This window comes from Eleutherodactylus coqui, chromosome 1 (assembly GCF_035609145.1).
Source record: "Eleutherodactylus coqui strain aEleCoq1 chromosome 1, aEleCoq1.hap1, whole genome shotgun sequence".
Taxonomy (NCBI): Eukaryota; Metazoa; Chordata; class Amphibia; order Anura; family Eleutherodactylidae; genus Eleutherodactylus; species Eleutherodactylus coqui.
Window position 1 is genome coordinate 6,192,736 of NC_089837.1, and position 20,412 is coordinate 6,213,147.

At 45.9% G+C, this 20,412-nt stretch overlaps 1 protein-coding gene across 1 annotated transcript in view; it reads left to right on the forward strand.

Annotated features, from left to right (window-relative positions):
* Positions 1–20,412, forward strand: part of LOC136576818 (vomeronasal type-2 receptor 26-like) — a 58,045-nt gene that overhangs the window by 17,127 nt on the left and 20,506 nt on the right. The window contains exons 3-4 of the mRNA XM_066576401.1: positions 2,556–2,834; positions 9,216–10,034. Coding sequence (XP_066432498.1) covers positions 2,556–2,834; positions 9,216–10,034 — 1,098 coding nt within the window. The remainder of the gene's footprint in view (positions 1–2,555; positions 2,835–9,215; positions 10,035–20,412) is intronic.

Here is a 20,412-nt window from a genome sequence, read left to right on the forward strand (position 1 = left end):
AGAGTCTCTGGAACTGCTGAAAGAACCTGTGCATCTTCTGGGGTTAACATATAGACAGCAAAAGAAGGAGGCGGAGTGACCAAGTCTGCTGCCATGAGACAGAATACCTGGTGGTCGGCCGTAGTGGTGCTGACATGAGCCTCACCCGAAGGGTGAAGCTGTATGCAGCACCCCAGGGGTCCCATCACATCGGTTCCTATGATGCAATCCCCAGCAGGTGACACCAGGAAGCGAGTGAGGACTCGTGACCCTTGAAAGCAGACTTCCACAGTCTCCGTCTCTCTCATCGGGGTGGGATCGCCAGAAATACCAAATGCCACATGTATAGTGTCAGATAATGGTAGCTGAAGGTCCTGAACTTTCTTTCTACTTATACAAGACTTAGTAGCCCCAGTGTCTATCAAAAAGGGCACCTCCTCCCCGCTAAAGTTAGAGGTTGAAAAACCTGTATTCCACATTCAGCCGCTGCCATAAGGGCTATGGGGGCAGGATTGCCGGACCTTAATTGATAATTTACATAACCTCCTGGGGCTGGCGGAGGTGGTGGCATGTCTGGTGGCTGGCGTGTGGCGACGGGCGGCTGCTGATTTCGCGGGCGTTTAGGGACTCTACAGTTGCGTGCCAGGTGACCGGGTTTCCTGCAATTGAAGCATTTACGGGTCTCTCTCTGTTGGGGCTGGTCACTTATGCATACTCGGTCACCATCCATGGTATAATTTTTAACAGCCACACCACCGGATCGTTTATCATCCATGGCGAAGCCCACCGCTTTCTTGTAAAGCTTTGATTTTGTTGGCCAGGCTCTTTTTTATGCCTTGCATAAAAGCTTCCGTGAACAAGGTGTCATGTATGTTATCAGGACAATTTTGTAGATTCATGTCTCTGGTACACTGTTCTAGCCGCCCATAATAACAATCAATAGTCTCATTTTTCTCTTTCTTACAGGTGGTTAAGGCTACCTGTCTGTCTCTTGATTGTTTTTCTAGCCAGGGACTTAAGTGGTCTAAGAATACTCTGCCGCTGTCAAGGGTGCGTGTATCCCGTGGCGGCCCGTCCAGTTTACAATGGGTGGAAATGTTAGCATATAACCCATCGGGACATTTAGTCAGACAGTCCATGTCTGTCCATGCGGCATTGTAATTTTTCTGTATTACTTCTATTTTTCTACGGAAGGCTGCTGGTTCAGTCTCTGGGTCTGGTAACTGTTGGCATAAGGCCATTTGGTCCGTGACTGACCAGGGACGCCATGACGAGACAGTTTTAGTCTGTTCAGTCTGTGTAAAGGAAGGGGGGGCGCTCCCCCTGCAGCTCCTTCTTCGGCCGTAGTAACATCTACGTTAGCCGTGACCCCTTTTCCCGTGGTAGTGGTGGAGGTTACAGGGAACATTTGGTGGGTAACATTAGAAGGGGGCCTATTGCCGGGGACACATTGTCCATGGGGTCTGGGGCCCCCACAAGCAAGACAATCTTCCAGATAGCAGGGATTCTGCTGCCTGCATCTGGGACAATCCCAAGCTGGACCCCTGAAAGGATTATTGTCCGGTGCTGGGGGAGCCGTAGAAGATGTGGGAGTTGGGTAGGCAGGTGGAAGCTTTTCTGCAAGGTTTGGATAAAGACCCGTAGGAATTGACGGGGTTGGTGGAGGGGCCAGAGGACAATGAACAACTATGCCTTCCCTGGCCTCCGTGTCCCAGTGTTCGTCTTGGGCTTTCCTAGATAAGTCTATTATGGCCTCGATACCTTTTTCTAGCTTTAAGTCACGTAGCATTTTAATATTTTTATTTTTAAATTGGGACCAAAATTCATAATTGAAAGTTCCCGCCTTTTTAAGTCCTATTTGTCTGTATATTTTATAGGCTTGTTTACTGATATCCTCCCCCGCCCTCTCTCTTATTATCTCGATAGGGGTAAGATAAGTTTTAGACTGTTCTGCCCCCATCTTCATATGCTCACTATTCTTCACGAAGTATACAGGACACTATATCACACAGTACTTTATAGGAGGACACACAGTCTTCCTTGTCCTGGAACAGTTTTACAGCATCTTCCAGCAATCACACAGATTACTTCGGAGGGTTCAGGGGAGACCACACTTTGCCTCTCAGGGAACTTTTGGTGATGTTATAGCAAAGCCAACAAAAACAGATAATTGCCAACGTGATACAAACAATCAGTACAGAAACTTCAAGAATTCCCTCAGGCAACATGGCATAAAACAAAAGGGTATGAGTTCTTCCGTCTATTACAGTTTCATGAACATCATACGTTAAAACATGGCGGAGTATTCTTAAAAATACATGCAGCGACTAACCTTCTGCAACATTTCATCACACAGTGTATCTTTACACACCATAAAAACTACACAACCTTAGCCATCTGATTTCCTGAAAATCTAGAATCCATAGTTGTCATGAAGGTTTTTCCACAATAGAACATAAAAATATCAAAATGGTAAAAATATCAGTAGGGTTAATACTTACTGATCAGATGGTCGCCAACACGACCTCCATTCATCTCCTACCACTTTATCTCATCTCCACAGACCCGTGCCTCAGTACTACAGGTATCTTCTGACTTTCCGTTTCGCTATTGAGGAAATTAACCGAGATCAGACAATTCTACCCAACATCTCTCTGGGATATCATGTATATGACTCGTGCTCCGAAAGCAAGAAATCTGTGAGAAGTGTCCTACAGATTTTATCAGGACCCGGAAGGACCGTCCCCAATTATTGTTGTAGAGAGCAGAGGAATGTAGTCGGATTTATTGGAGACCTGGGTTCAGTATCTACGGTGTCCATGGCTCAAATACTGGCCATATACCGGTACTCACAGGTAGGTGGCATCCTCATGTCCTTAGCTCTGTCAGAAAAACATGTTTCTGGTTCTCATTGATCATTGAGACTCGGATCTTAGCTGCATAGGTCGGTATCACTGAAAGGATAATGATAAAATATGACTTTTAATACTTAGAATTAAAAATCAGGAACTGCTCATAGCTAACAGTGATGACATTAATATGAAGCAAAGCATAAACCCAAAAACACAAAACCAAAAACGACACAAAAGAAGGGAGGACGGGGGGAACGCACCATGAAATGGCTGGATCTCCTTTTGTAGTTGGTTATCCCCATAGGCGTATACAAAAATGGCCTCTAATGGGTTTCCAAGCACAAAATGTGATAATTTGTGTAATACACACCGCGATCCTTCATTTATTAAATCATGTGTGTTGCAGACACAGGCCCTTGGCATCATAATGATTGATCGTGGAGGTGAGAGCACACTGTTTATTGGCAAATGCCACCATGCGAATGCGACCTCATCGGTGATGAACCATCAGATGCCGTATCAATAGTTTGTGTTAAATGTCCTAAAGTTTAAGCTTTGGTTGTATTGTTGTTCTTAGGCCACTATCAATAGACCTTACAAGCATCCGTTGTGGTACCCATCTAGTGACGTGATGAGCGATAAACTCTTTTTATAACAACCGTTGTTTGACACTACGCACATTGCAACCACGTTAATGGTATCATCAGGGGTCCTATATGTGGACGTAACATTTATAACCATAAGCACAAAATGCAATGCACTTCTAGGTCTAACCCCCGCATTCCTACACCCGATCTTAGCACCATTTAGTATTTCTCGTATATTTTGAGCTGCTGGGTGATTCCCTGTTCCATCATTTACATCAGATTTGAGTTCTGCGTATGCATTTTATGCTAGTTTTATAATTGTTACATCCACATTACTGTCACTGAACGGCCACTCCTAGTAGGATATGAGGTACCAAGGATCAATGAACCAAAAAAAAACCTGGTACTTTCTGATATAGGACCGCTGATAGTTTGGTTGAAACATGCGTAGGGTCAAATAATGATTGTTACAAAAGACGAGTCAATTAATGGATGTTATAAAAAGAGTTTATCGCTCATCACGTCACTAGATGGGTACCACAACGGATGCTTGTAAGGTCTATTGATCTTGGCCTAATAACAATACAACCAAAGCTTAAACTATGACATTTTACACAAACTATTGATACGGCATCTGATGGTTTGTCACCTACTAGCTGATTACCCGGCGTTGCCCGTGTATTTCTTTTTATACTCACTGACTTCCCCTGTAATTTTTGTTGCCAATAGTTATTTCTTATACTGCTGAGGTAAAATGAAAGCTGCACTGTGATTGGTGCCTATGGGTAACACAGACTTCCTTTCAGACAGCTTTCATAAGAGTGGGTGCTGGACTCATTTCTGTGTGGTACATAGTGGCTCAGTGCTAGTGGGAAGCTGTGTGGTAGTTGGAACAGAGGAGGAGGTTGTCTGCGTAAGATATCGGAGGAGCAGGAGGTCTGTGTAATAGATTAGTATTTCAGGAGGAGGAGGTCGTCCATGTAATAGATTAGTGTATGATGAAGAGGAGGTTGTCTGTGTTAGATAAGACTGTGAAATAAAACCCATCTGCAATTCTGGCATTCCCACACCCCTACCCATATACATACTCACAGACAAGTGGTCGCTAGTAGTTTGATTATCCTTTCAGTGATACCTTGTTATTATCAAGATACCCATGACGTCTATACTGAGTATGTCATTTTCCAAATAAGGAAGTTGAAAAAATACCTTTGCAGCGCCACCTATTGGATGGCAGCATTCCTTCAAATTAATGTGACTTTTTCACAAGTCTTAACAATGATTGGGAATAGAAAACCAAGACAGGAAACCATCCACTGACAGCCATTGCTTTTCTGGTTTGGTTTCCTGTTCCCAATCATTAAGACTTGTTAAAAAGTTACATTGATTTGGGAAAATGAAACAAAAGGGGACCTTTTTGTACAAATACACAATATTATATTTGAAGGAAAAGAGAGCACTCAACACCAACACCAAAAGCTAATCCAACTGTGGAGCCTTGTGGAAGGCGCATCATGGTTTGGAGCAAATAGTGGAAGGCGCATCATGGTTTGGGGCTATGATAGAAGCAAAAGGTTTTTTCAGGCAGCACTCACTCAACATCCACAAAGGCAGGACCAAAATCCAATGCAACGCTACGGAATTGGGAACCCAGATCTCAATTCCACATAAACAGTATATAGTAGAAAGTGAAGTCCACGGCAGCATAAGTTGATGCATAAAATCTTTGTATTTTAGTCCCCCATGTAGATTGCGGCGATCTACATGGAGGAATAAAATACGTTTTTATGCATCAACTTAAACTGCTGTGGACCTCACTTTCTACTATAGTTTGGGGCTACAGTGGAGGAAGTATCATGATTTAGGGCTATGATGGAGGGGTTTCATGGTTTAGGTGGCTTTGGCATGTGATCACAGAGGAAACAATGATCAAACTGAAGGGTGATGCAACAGGACAAGGATCCAAAGTACACAAGTGATAACATAAAAAATGGTGGGAAAAAAATGTTTTAGAATGGCAAAGTCAATCCTGTCCTTAATGTTATAGAGATGCTGGGACATCAACTGAAGAGGGATGCTCGCACAAGGCATCCCAGAAATAATGATAAGCTGTAAAACATTTTCAAGGATAAATGGCCCAACATTTCTCAATATTGTGTAAATCTTATTTGTAGCTACAGCCCATCGCAGAATAGACATATTTAAAACTGAATTTTATTCAAAATATTAAAAAATTCAGGCTGAAAACACATACAGAAGCTGAGTAGTACCCACACATGAAGCTTGGAAAGTGCAGAGCTGTAAACTTTGAGACATGCACATTACATAAATCTACATAGACAAACCCATGTTGGTATCCAAGATGAAGGAATCCCTATACAGTATACAGAACACAATGACCCATAAAGCAAGGATTGGTAAAAGGAAAGAGATCTGATTTAAGGCATGCCAACCAGTAAGTGGGTTACACTGTAAGGTTAGTACACTGAGAATGACAGAGCCAGGATAGTCTTACTGCCTTCATTCATTCAACACGGATCTAAAATATGATCCTTGGATTAAACAATACGTTGATTTGTGATTTCGAAATGTAACCTAGAATGATTTTTACTTTACAGAGTGAGTTCATTCATGGTTTAGTACACGTTGGTTCATGGCTTGACACGTTTCACCATAACAACAGCTCATCAGGAACCTACAGAACCTATCCTCTCAATAGAGAAAAAGGCAATGAAAACTTCCCAGATTTTGGGAGGAATCAAATATAGGATCTATATGTAACAGGACCCAACCTAAGGGGTTGTCTGAATACTCAGTCCTAATAGGCAGTTAGATAGTGAGAGTTTTCTCAGGATTCGGGTAATAATATAGTCACACAGAGACTCGGTTAGGAAGTAAAGAGAAAGAAGAAATAACTGGGTTTTCAAATCAATCTCTGAGGGAGAGGTGGGATAATAAACTATCTTTGTTAGACCCCCATTTCTCAATGTCTGCTCTATATCAACCTTCACCTTGTAGTCAGTTTAACCACAAAAACTAGTCCCTTTGAGGAGTACTCGCACCCTAAAATAATTTCTAGGCTAGCTTAGAACAACCAGGTCACGCAGCTAAGGCTATTCCTGAACCTAGAGGGCCAGGACCAGGTTAGCTCAGCTAAATAGTAGATGGAAGCATAACACCTGGCTGTATGAAGCTTAAAGGGGTTGTCCCGCGCCGAAACGGGTTTTTTTCTTTTTTTCAACCCCCCCCCCCCCCCCCCCCGTTCGGCGCGAGACAACCCCGATGCAGGGGTTCAAAAAGAACACCGGAGAGCGCTTACCTGAATCCCCGCGCTCCGGTGACTTCTTACTTACCTGATGAAGATGGCCGCGGGGATCTTCTCACTCGCTGGACCGCAGGGCTTCTGTGCGGTCCATTGCCGATTCCAGCCTCCTGATTGGCTGGAATCGGCACGTGACGGGGCGGAGCTACACGGAGCCGGCATCCTGCACGAGAGGCTCCATTGATAAAAGAAGAAGACCCGGACTGCGCAAGCGCGGCTAATTTGGCCATTAGACGCCGAAAATTAGTCGGCTCCATGGGAACGAGGACGCTAGCAACGGAGCAGGTAAGTGAATAACTTCTTATAACTTCTGTATGGCTCATAATTAATGCACAATGTACATTACAAAGTGCATTAATATGGCCATACAGAAGTGTATAGACCCACTTGCTGCCGCGGGACAACCCCTTTAAGTTCTTGTGTAGTGGCACAGCATATGCTTTCCTGGTCCCCTCCATAAATGTCATATTTGTTATGTCTAATGTTGATGCACTGTGCAAAAACTGTCAAGTCATCATGTTATATGTATTGCACAGCTGCAGCACATGATGGGTTAACTGTTTGCATGAGACGGATATGAATGTTCGGTAAAGGTAGCAATTTATGTCCTGTCACATGGTGTGTCTGAGATTATAAATGTGTGTGATTGAGAGCGGGAAAGTTAGTTCCGTTCAGGGTTCATCTTCCTAGTCTAGGAGAGGAAAGCACAGAGCCACATGGGGGTACCTTTAACCCTAATGTGGTGAAGATGGAAGAGGAGAGGTTTCCCATTGTGAAAGGACCATCAATGCTAGAGGAGTGAGCCCCAAAGGAGAGAGCGAGCATGAGCTGAACGTGAGTCTAATTGTCCAAGGCCCAGTGCAGAGGTACTCTGGTTATTTTTGAACTTCCTACGTGAACGTCCTGAAGTCTGGGATCACCACATAAAGCTGCAACTCTTCAATTGTTCACACATGAGCGTCCTGAAGTCTGGGACCGCTGTGTGGAGGTACACATCTTCAATTGTTAACACACAGGTGTCCTGAAGTCTGGGATCGACGTGTGGAGGTACTTCTACTCAAGTCTGTCTTAATGCTTGCACTTGGAATATTTATTTTTTTGCCTTGTACTGGTGGAAGTTCATTTTAAGTACAGTTTCGCCAAGCCCTGACCATTCCCATGGACCTGAGATACGTTATATCTGTCTGCGGCTCATTTATTCTCTGCCAAAGGTCAATCCAGTGTGTAACAGAACAGTAGCGTCACCCGTGACAACACCTCAATCACTGTTCGCTATGTTTATTGGGCATCCCTTTCCAAGGAGTGTCTGGAAGAAGCGCAGCGCTGCCCTGGCTGAGGCTACATGCATCCCTCTGGAAGGGAGCATGGTAAGTGCCGTCATGACAAGCCAGCACCTTGTTGCTCAGCTCCTCAACGTATGCCCTCTTGCTGACTAGTTTAGATAGTACAGCGCAATCACCCTACCTATAAGCATCTAGATAAATAGGATTTCAAAATAATAAAAGATGAGATGTGACCTGTAGACCTGATGGTGGACTACAGGCAGGGGCATAACTATAGGGGATGCAGTTGCACCTGGGCCAAGGAGCATTAGGGGGCCATAAGGCCATATACAAAGCCCAATACTATAAATAAAGCATTATAGTTGGGGGCCCTGTTACAGTTTTGCATTGGGGCCCAGGAGCTTCAAGTTACTCCTCTGACTGCAGGCATATAATTTGTTGAAGCAGGAATCCTATTTGAAGCTGCTTACATTTGGTGTAAGTAATTGCTGCTAAAGGGGATCTACAGTTTATTACATTCAGGGGTTTACTTACATTTTCTCCCTGCACTGTGGATGATTACTTAATGTGTTCAGTGTAAGCCATGACTGATACAGCTGTATGTGTGATAGTAGTCACATTGGGAAGAATTTTCTAAGCTGGCATGTCCTGCACCGGGCTTAGGAAAATGTTCCAGTGCGCACGGTGCGCTGAATACATGAGACACATGCTTCTTTAGGCACTCAGTGCATACTCCCATCCTCTGTGTGCCTTGACAGAAATGTATGCCTGTCCCCAACAGGCCCACATTTCTGGCATAATTTATGCCAGCGTCTGGCATAAGTTTCTTGGTACACCCTCCCAACAAGCCATACCCTCTTTTCAAAGAAGGTTGTAGGGCTGACACAGAATGCTTAGAAGTCACAACATTTTTGTGCAAACGGCCCTTGCAGAAAATGTTCCCCATTGTGTCTGGCTATAATTGTAACTTAGATACAACCAGACCACATTTTATAATCAGTGCAGAAATGTGTGGACTTCATTTACTGTTTCTTCTATCTGTAGTTACGGTCCAGGAGGGGAGGTTCTGCCCTATGTGTGGGCTAGGCTGCTATTTCATACCAGCAATCATTTCTATTTCTTTTGGTTTTCCATTAGATTCTAGGCTGTTTATTTGGCATTAATACTTGTTTTATATCATTACTCTTTATAGATCAGTTATGGGGCAACAAGTTCTGTTTTAAATGATCGACATCGCTACCCAACTTTTTACAGAACCAGTCAAAGTGCCCAGATCAGTTGTTTGGTGTTATCCAAGATAATGAAGTTCTTTAGATGGACATGGGTTGGGATTGTATCTTCAGACGATGACAGTGGTAATGAGGAGATTCAGATTTTGACACAATATCTAACCATGAATGAAATCTGTGTGGCCTACACCATAAAAGTAAAATATGTGAGCTTAAATGCTATACATGAGATAGAAAGAAAAAACATGGAGATCATCAGCAAGTCATCAGCCCAGGTTATCATACTCTGTGGGACGTATTCTGTATACCTTGCAGATTGGTTACACGCATTACGAATTGTGTTGCGGGATAAGACTCTGGTCTTCGGTCCTCCATTTGCTTTAATGGCAGCTATTATAGAACATCACAAAGAAGCATTAAATGGGAGTTTGGCTCTTGAACCTTTTCGGCTGCCTCTTCCAGATATGAGCAGCTTCTATGAAAGTTTCCAGACTGTAAATCATCCAGAAGACATGTTACTGGCTCATATTTGGCTGGTAAATGTCCACTGTCTATCAAGAGATTCCCGAATGAATGAATTACTTCAGTTTGCATACAAGAAATCTCTTCATAACTGTACTGGCACAGAAAGGGTCACAGACTTTTATAACTTCCAAGACCCTGGACTCTCCGACCGAGTCTATAAAGCAGTTTACATATTGGCTCAGGCTCTACATGATCTACACCTCACCAGGAACTGTCAATCTGCAGAGATAAATTATCTCCATAAGTACAGTCACCTGGTAAGTGCAAAATGCGAGTGCCCATAAACATCTTATGGTATAACTGATATGTATGCCCAACTGTACTGTGAATAGTTGATCGTTGGCACATACGCCGGCGTTGTGTACCTACTGCCATTATATTGCACTGCTAATGATGTTCTCCCACTCCTAACATTCACTTTATTCACAAGCTGTTTGCAGAGATATATGTACGATGTACATACTCCGTGATGGTAGTAATTGTACACAGTAAAGGCTCTCATACACATTAGTGTTTAGTCATCCAATCCACCTATTACAGCTGGGCCAGACAAATCTCTAATTTCTATGTGGGATGCTCAACTTCCTCTGACAGATGAGTTTGGAGAAAAAAAGTATCAGGGACCTTGATATCTGAGCCTCGTGTGGCACAGAGTGTAAGTTCTCACCTACAATTAGAAGGTTTCAAGTTCAATCCTTGTGTGGTTCAGGTGGCTGGCTCAAGGTTGACTCAGCCTTCCATCCTTCTGGGGTCTGTAAAATAAATAAATAATTACCTGAAAGTGCTGCAGAATATGTTGGTGCTATATAAATAGCAAGATTTTTTATTTTAATGCTTGATCCTTTTGTTCTCTTGAAGAAAGTTTGTATGGCTGTGACCAACCCCCCCTAAAGATGTAAACACCCAGCCAAGCCAAACAGAGCTGAGGGACACAATGATCATTCAGCCAACAGCTGTTGAAGGTGTGTGGGCACCTTTAATTTAACCCCTTGGTAACCAAGCCTACTTGTACCTTAATGACCAGGCAAATTTTTGGAAACCTAACATGTGTAACTGTAACATAGAATAACTCCGTAAAGGTTTTGCATCTCCAAGTGATTCTGACATTACTTTTTAGCCACATATTGTGCTTCACTTGGTCGTAAAAATAGACTGATATAACTTGTGTACATTTGTTAAAAGCAACACAATTGGGAAAATTGGGGAAAAATTGTCTTTTTTTTTTAATTGCAATATCTCAAATATGTGCAAACATACTGTCCAGATTTTTGATAAGATATATACTCCATGTGTTTACTTTATTCTGGAAGCGCATTTACAAAACTTTAGTTTATTTTTTTTTAGCATTTAAAGGTGAATATCCACTAGCGTTTTTCCACTCGCGAATTCGCTGCGTTGTTTTTTTTTCCAGATGTCAATGGGACTTTGTAATCTTAAAATCTCAATGCAATTGACGTTTTTGCTGCGTTACGATTTTAACATTAGAAAGTCCCATTGATATTTGAAAAAAAACAAAAACGCAGTGAATTAACAGCGGGAAAAAAATGCTAGTGGGTAGTCACCCTTAGAGACATACAGATTTAACATTCATTATTAAAAATTTGAGGAACATTTTGTTTTCCTGCACGAAGCCAAGTTTGCAAACGCTCAGAGGTGTCAGAATGATAGATACCCACACAAATGACCCTATTTTGAAAAATACACCCCTTAACGACCGCCAATATGCCTTTTGACGGCCTCCCAAGCTGGCTCTCTCCTAAACCCCCTGCCCCTCCCCTGAACCCCCTGCCACTCCCCTGCACCCCAAAGCAAAAAGTTTTAGTGCACCTGGAAATATAGAAAGCTGCCAAATCCATATTTTGTAAATAGAAACTACCAGGGACCCTTGTGATTGGTCCATGGAGACATGGATGGCTGTGATAGTCATATCACAGCCATAGATGGCATGTGTTTTGAGAATTATGCACAAGATTAGTGCTGTATAAAGATGAGCGAACACCAAAATGTTCGGGTTCGCGTTATTCGAAACGAACTTCCCGCGATGTTCGGGTGTTCGTTTCGAATAACGAACCCCATTGAAGTCAATGGGCGACCGGAACATTTTTGTATTTCGCCGATGCTCGCTAAGGTTTTCATGTGTGAAAATCTTGGCAATTCAAGAAAATGATGGGAACGACACAGCAAGTTCTCCTCTGCCACAGCTGTAACAGCTGTGGCAGAGAAGAACGATGTTAGCCCATTGAATTCAATGGAGCCGTCAATACAGCCGACTCCACTGAATGCAATGGGCTGCCGGCGATCGCGGGATAAATTGTCGGAAAGGGGTTAAATATATAAGCCCTTTCCTGCAATTCATCCAGAAATGTGTAAAAATAAAAAATATATATATACTCACCTGGTGCCGGCAGACGGAGTTCAGCGCGGCAGGCTGCAGTTCTCCTGAACTGCTCTGAACAGCTGTGAGTAGTATTCAGCAGCCGGGGATTTAAAATCCCCGCCTGCTGAATAAGATGCCTCTGAATGGTCACAGCCTGACCAATCAGAGGCCAGCCCTCACTCACACCCATTCATGAACTGCAGCCTGCCGCGCTGAACTCCGTCTGCCGCTACCAGGTGAGTATATATATATATTTTTTTTATTTTTACACATTTCTGGATGAAATGTATTATTTAACCCCTTTCCGACAATTCATCCCGCGATCGCCGGCAGCCCATTGCATTCAGTGGAGTCGGCTGTATTGCCGGTTCCATTGAATTCAATGGGCAAACATCGTTCTTCTCTGTCACAGCTGTTACAGCTGTGGCAGAGAAGAAGGATTTGTCTTCTATATGTTCTCAATGGGGTTGGCGCTGCTGCCGCCGGCCCCATTGAGCGCATATAGAAAAGATTTCTCAGGGAAGAAAGTTAAAGTAACCCGAACATCCGAACATCGTGTGGTGTTCGTTACGAATAACGAACATCCCGAACACCCTAATATTCGCCCGAGCATCAAGCTCGGACGAGTACGTTCGCTCATCTCTAGTGCTGTATGATGCTCTGCCCTCTCAGAGCGTTTTCTGGGAGGAGAGAGAGAACACGTTCTTCTTGCGCTGTGACGTGCCGTGCTAAGCTAACCCACGAGAAAAGGTTAGCAGAGGCAGGCGAGGGCCCCCGCCTCTACCTTGCCCAGCTTCTCGGAGGGGGTGCCCAGGCTTGGGGCAGTCACCTCATTCTCACACCACTGCATGGGAGAGGGGATCACAGAGAATCAGACGGTGGAGACGGGCAGGCCCCCGCCTCTACTTTGCCCAGCTTCTCGAAGGGGGTGTCTAGGCTTGGGGCGGCCGCCTCATCCTTGCACCGCAGTGTGGGAGAGGGGCTCGCAGGGGCTCACATGGCAGAGGTGGGCGAGGGCCACCGCCTCTACCTTGCCCGGCTTCTCAGAGGTTGTGTCTGGGCTTGCGGCGGTCACCTCATCCTCGCACCACTGCGTGCGAGAGGGGCTCACATGGGGGTCACACGGCGGAGACGGGCAGGCGCCCACATCCACCTTGCCCTGCTTCTAAGTGGGGATGCCCAGGCTTGGAGCGGTCGCCTCATCTTCGCACCGATTGCGTGGGAGAGGGGCTCACAAGGGGTCACATGGCAGATATGGGCAGGCGCCCACCTCAGCCTTGCCAGACTTCTCGGAGGAGGAGCCCAGGCTTGAAATGGCCACACGTTGGCCCCACGGCCAGACAAGCAGAGTGGGGACTTGGCAGGGAAGAGGGGGACTCAGTGGCTCTGCCCCAAGGGAGGCAGCGGTGGGGGAAGGCTGTGGTACATTGACTGAGTGCGTCCCCACTCCTTCTCAGCACTTTGAGAAAATGTGTCAAAGACCACAGCTCTTTCCCATTGGCCCCGACAAGGTGCTCGTTGTGACGTTTTGCGAGTCCTTACTTTACCGACGTCGGCTCTATCAGGGGAAACTGGCCTGCTCCTTCCGCTTTCTGGGAAACGCTGCTCGGCACGGAGCGCCCAGGATTTTCCTCATTCCACGTTACCATCATTAGCGTTACCATCCCACTGCTTTGCCTTCTGAGAAGTTTGCTGCTAAGCATAAAGGCCAACGCTTTGCGGTTGGAACAGGAGACGGGGATGACAGTATGTCGCTTAATAGCCAGACCACCCTCATGTCTATATTTCAGTGCGGTTTGGAGGAGGAGGGGGAGGAGGAGAAGGAGGAGGGGTAAGAGCCTGCTGGCCACACTGCAGAGGGTACCCATGCTGCTTGCCTCTCATCTGTTCAGCACGTATGGGCTAGTGAGGACAGCGATGTGTTGCGTACTGGTACCCTGGCACACATGGCTGACTTCATGTTAGGCTGCCTTTCCCGTGACCCTCGCGTTAGACGCATTCTGGCCAAACATGGATTACTGGGTGTACACCCTTCTAGACCCACGTTATAAGGAGAACCTTTCCATTTTCATTCCCGAAGAGGAAAGGGGTACGAGAGTGATGCAATACCACAGGGCCCTGGTGGAAAAAGTGATGCTAAACTTCCCATCTGAAAGCACTAGTGGCAGAAGATGCAGTTCCGAGGGCCAAATAGCAGGGAGTAGCGGGAATCAGGCAACATGTCCAGCGCAGGCAGGGGAACACTCTCCAAGGCCTTTGCCAGTTTTATGTCTCCCCAGCAAGACTGTGTCACCACTCCCCAGTCAAGGCTGAGTCGGAGGGAGCAATGTAAAAAGATGATGAGGGAGTACATAGCCGATCGTACCACCATCCTCCATGATCCCTCTGCTCTATACAACTATTGGGTGTCAAAGCTGGACATGTGGCACAAACTTGCACTGTACTCCTTGGAGGTGCTGGCCTGCCCTGCCGCTAGTGTCTTGTCAGAGAGGGTGTTTAGTGCAGCTGGGGTATCATCAGGGATAAGCATACCCGCCTGTCAACTGCCAGCGCCGACATGCTTACACTCATAAAGATGAACAAAGGCTGGATTTCTCCAGACTTCTCTTCTCCACCGGTGGAAAGCAGTGGAACCTAAAGATTCTTTTAGCTGCAACAGGAGAAATATGCATCCTCTCTCTAACCCCCAAAAAAGGAAGAAGTAACTTGGTCTATCCCTTTCGGAACTTCCTCCTCCTCCTAAAACAGCATGTCATTGTGCTGAAACGCCAATTTTACGGGGGTTAAAACAAATGTTGTCAGAGGGCTGTCTCCAGGCTCTGTTGCAAATAAAGCGACAGCTACATTTAAAAAAAAATGTTTATGGCTTTTACCTGCTTTCAGGGTTAAGCAATTTTTCAGGGGTACACTTGTACTCTTGGTACACCGATTTTTCAGGCCCTCGCCTATACTCTTACCCAACAAATTTTTCTTACCCTCGCCTATACTCTTGGCAAACAAATTTTTTCAGGTGTTCGCTGATACTCATGGTACACCAATGTTTGAGGGGTTCGCCTATGCTCATGGTACACCAATGTTTGAGGGGTTCGCCTGTACACTTGCAAAAGAAATGTTTCAGGGGTCCGCCTATACACTTGCTACTAAGAGGTTTGGGGGGTCCGCCTATACACTTGCTACTAAGAGGTTTTGGGGGTCTGCCTATGCACTTGCTACTAAAAGGTTTGACGGGTTCGCCTATACTCTTGCAAGAGAAAATTTTCGGGGGTCCACCCATACACTTGCTGCTAAAAGGTTTGGGTGGTCCACCTAAACACTTGCTACTAAAAGGTTTGAGGGGTTCTCCTATACTCTTGCAACAGAAAAGTTTCAGGGGTCCGCCTATTCACTTGCTACTAAGAAGTTTGGGGGGTCCACCTATACACTTGCTACAGAAAGGTTTGATGGTTTCGCCTATACACTTGCTACTAAAAGGTTAGAAGGGTCCGCCTATGCACTTGCTACAAAAAGGTTTGAGGGGTCCGGCTATACTCTTGCAACAGAAAAGTTTCAGGGGTCGGCCTATACACTTGCTACTAAGAGGTTTGGGGGGTCTGCCTGTACACTTGCTACAGAAAGGTTTAAGGGGTTCACCTGTACTCTTGCAACAGAAAATTTTCAGGACTTCACCTATACTTTTGCTACAGATATGTTTCTGGGGTTTACCTATACATTTGCAACAGAAAAGTTTCAGGGGTCCGTCTATACATTTGCTACTAAGAGGTTTGAGGGGTTCGCCTAAACACTTGCTACTAAAAGGTTTGGTGGGTTCTCCTATACACTTGCTACTAAAAGGTTGGATGGGTCCGCCTATACTCTTGCAATGGAAAAGTTTCAGTGGTCCGGCTATACACTTGCTACTAAGAGGTTTGGGGGGGTTCACCTATACACTTGCTACTAAAAGGTTTGAGGGGTTCGTCTATACTCTTGCAAAAAAAAAAAAATTCAGGGGTTCGCCTATACACTTGCTACTAAGAGCTTTGAGGGGTTCACCTGTACACTTGCAACAGAAAATTTTCAGGGGTTCACCTATACTCTTGTTACAGAAATGTTTCTGGGATTTGCCTATACATTTGCAACAGAAATGTTTCAGGGGTCTGCCTATGCATTTGCTACGAAGAGGTTTGGGGGGGTCTGCCTATACACTTACTACTAAGAGGTTTGGGGTGTCTGCCTATACACTTGCTACTAAAAGGTTTGATGGGTTTGGCTATACACTTGCAACAGAAAAGTTTCAGGGGTCCGCCTATACACTTGCTACTAAGAGGTTTGGGGGGGTCCGCCTATACACTTGCTACTAAAAGGTTTGAGGGGTTCGGCTATACTCTTGCAACAGAAAGGTTTCAGGGGTCCATCCATACATTTACTACTAAAAGGTTTGGGGGGTCCACCTATACACTTGCTACTAAAAGGTTGGAGGGGTCTGCCTATACACTTGCTACTAAGAGGTTTGGGGGGGTCCGCCTATACACTTGCTACTAAAAGGTTGAAGGGGTTCGCCTATACAATTTCTGCTAAAAGGTTTGAGGGGTTCGGCTATACTCTTGCAACAGAAAAGTTTTTCAGGGGTCTGCATATACACTTGCTACTAAGAGGTTTTGGGGGTCCGCCTGTGCACTTGTTACTAAAAGGTCTGAGCGGTTCGCCTATACCAGTGATGGCAAACTTTTTAGAGATCGAGTGCCCAAACTGCAACCTAAAACCTACTTATTTATTGCAAAGTGGCAACACATCAGGGGGCGGGGCTTATGACGACATATGATTTTTACCTCCATCGTTCTTAAAAGGACAGGACCGTTTGGAAATAGACCAGGTGCAGATTTTGACTTCTTTTGGATGCGGAAATGCTGTGGAATTTGCCACGGTAATTTCCGCTGAGGACATTCTGCAGCATTTTCACCTCGTGTAAACATATCCCATAGTGACCCCCCAGAGCGGCCCCAGTGGTAATAGTGACCCACCCCAGTGCAGCCCCAGTAGTAATAGTGACACCCCACAGCAGCCCCCAGTAGTAATGGTGACACCCCACAGCGGCCCCCAATAGTAATGTGAAACCCCACAGTGGCCCCCAGTAGTAATGGTGACACCCCACAGCGGCCCCCAATAGTAATGGTGACATCCCATAGCGGCCCCAGTAGTAATAGTGAGACCGAGACCTATATACTTACCCCCTCCTACTCTGCTCGGCGCTGCTGCTGGCGCCCATTCCGGGTGCACACTGTGATGACAGTGTGCTTCAGGACGCCTCAACCCCCTGCTCCCGCGGAACCTAAGAGAGACAGCAGGGGAGGGGTATCCCGGCTGCACATTGACGACACTGTGTGCGCCGGGATCAGCGCTGCTGAGTGAACGCTGGCAAGGGAGCTGCGGCCCCTGCCAGTAATCACTAACGTGGTGAGCGGCCGAAGGTGGCACGTGCCATCAGGGAGGGCTCTGCGTGCCGCCTCTGGCACACGTGCCATAGGTTCATCATCACTGGCCTATACTCTTGCAACAGAAAATTTTCAGGGGTCCATCTATACTCTTACAACAGAAAAGTTTCAGGGGTCTGGCTATACACTTGCTACTAAGAGGTTTAGGAGGTCCACCTATACACTTGCTATAGAATGGTTTGGGGGGTTCGTCTGTACACTTGCTGCTAAGAAGTTTGGGGGTCCGTGTATACACTTGCTACTAAAAGGTTTGAGGGATTCTCTTATACTCTTGCAACAGAAAAGTTTTCAGGGGTCCGCTTATACACTTGCTACTAAGAGGTTTGCGGGGGCCACCTATACACTTGCTACTAAAAGGTTTGAGGGGTTCGCCTATACACTTGCTACTAAAAGTTTGGTGGGGTCCGCCTATACACTTGCTACAGAAATGTTTCAGGGGTCCGGCTATACACTTGCTAATAAAAGGTTTGAGGGATTCGCCTATACTCTTGCAACAGAAAAGTTTCAGGGGTCCGCCTATACACTTGCTACTAAGAGGTTTGAGGGGTCCGCCTATACAATTGCTACTAAGAGGTTTGAGGGGGTCTGCCTATACAATTGCTACAGAAAGGTTTGAGGGGTTTGCCCCAACTGTGGGTGCACAAAGGTTTCCCATAGCTGTGTTCAGCTGTCTGGCATGAATACACAGAATGAGTAGGGCAAAGGTGTGGGCCGCGATTCTGGGTGGGATGAAACTCTGCCATGTGTGGTCACTCTGATTTCTTCATGTGTAATACTGTTTTTGAGCTTCATGGGCTCGCCTATGCTGTGGGTGCACAAAGACTTCCCATTGCAGAGTTTTACCTATTTGGCAAAAATACACTGACTGACTAGGGTAGGGTGCAGAGTGCAGATGGCTTTCCCATTGCGGTGTTTAACTATCTAACACCTACACAGAATGAATTGTGTGAGGACACATGGATTTCCCATAGCTATGTAACTCACGGCACCTTGCGTCACACAAGGTGGATGCTGGAACTGAGCCTGACCCAGGGCCCGCTCACGTGCTTCCCACACAAAGTATTGTGGCTCCTACCTCGGTCATGGTTTCTCGGGCTTATTATGCCACCTCCCCCTGCTGCTTGGGGTCTGGGGATCTGCGTTGGTCGGCATGTATTATCTCTCGTGCTACAAATTACCACAGTTATCCGAGATACTGGATTGGAGCATCCACAGGAAGCGTTAGTGATTTCATGAGACTTTCACAGGGTCACTGTATACCTGTGGTGGCTACTTTTGCGACACCTCCTGCTGCAAACCAATCTTTGGTGTTAGTATGTGCTGCTGCATTGTGGAGATGTGTAGAAGTACTGGCACCTGAGTCCCCTTTATGCCCACGTTAGCGGTTCCGGACAATTTTGTGACGGAGGTGGCACGGGATTGGAATGATGATCGTACGCAATTTATCATCAATTCTCAACAGCATTGTGGGCTATCGCCCGCACTTTCGAAGAGGATCGCTGCCTAGCCATGCCAACCCTCTGTAGTGTTAGTCTCCGGTTCCTCCTCATCCAGTACGCACTTATAAATAGACATGAGGGTGGTGTGGCTATGCAGCCAGCGTGTGGCATGAGGGCAGCTGAACACTGCGCAGGGAAAATTTGTGTGTGCTGTGGAAGCAGGGTTGTGCGGGGGGTTGGGCAGCATGTAACCCAGGAGAAGAGGCAGCGGTGTCACCCGCAGACAGTGATTGTCCTTGGTTGCAGGTAGTATGGTGCTTAGCTGAGGTGTGCCTTGTTAATGAGGGTTTGTCCGATGTAAATTCTTAGGGGGGTGACCGCCAGACTCTTGCCCCTATTGTGGCTTAGTGTGGGACCTGGGAGACTCAGATGCAGCCATGCATGCTGCCCCTGCCCTTCCCTATCCGTTTCTGTGGTGTTTCCATGACTTTCTGAGGTTTTCTGGTGTTTCACAAATCATCCCCTATGCGGAGCATCGGTCCCATACAAAAATGCTCGAGGCCCCGTTTGACTTCAATAGGGTTCGTTACTCGAAACGAGCTCTCGAGCATTACGGAAAGTTCGACTCGAGTACTGAGCACCCGAGCATTTTAGTGCTCGCTCATCTCTAGTCTTAACTGATTCAAGCTGGCTCTCCGGTATACCACTGGAACATCGGGTTACTGATATATGCGTTCTTGGATGTTGGGTGGCGGTGGGTCCCCTTGGGCAGGGTGTGTCTCATCTGGCACCTGGTAAGTCAATCTACCACCTCCTTTCTTTTTTTCTCTTATTGGATTTCTAAACTATGGAGCAGTATTTTTTAAGTTTTGTTTTGCCTCAAATTTTGGATTTTATGGCTGCGGTCAAGATCTAAAGAATTGAATGACACAAAAGTCCTAAGGTGAGGCAGACTGGTCAAAGTGCGGTGCAAGAAAAAGCATGTAGGCTTATTTATATTAGATATAGGGTGATTATGATGGCATCTCAGTGGTCCTGGGATAATTTGCTTTGTTCTTAAAGGGGTTGTCCCGCGGCGAAATGCAATTTTTTTTTTCAACCTAACCCCGCATTCTGCACCGTTAAAATCAATACCGTTTGTAATTTAAAAAAAAAAAAATCGCTTACCTCCTTCCCAGTTCGCGCAGCATCTTCTTTTCTTCTTTTAAAGATGGCCGCCGGTACTTTCCCAATGATGCACCGCGGTTTTCTCCCATGGTGCACCGCGGGTCTTCTCCCATGGTGCACCATGGATTGTCTTCTCCTTCCTTGCGTTCCACTGCCAATACAGCCACCTAATTGGCTGATCGGC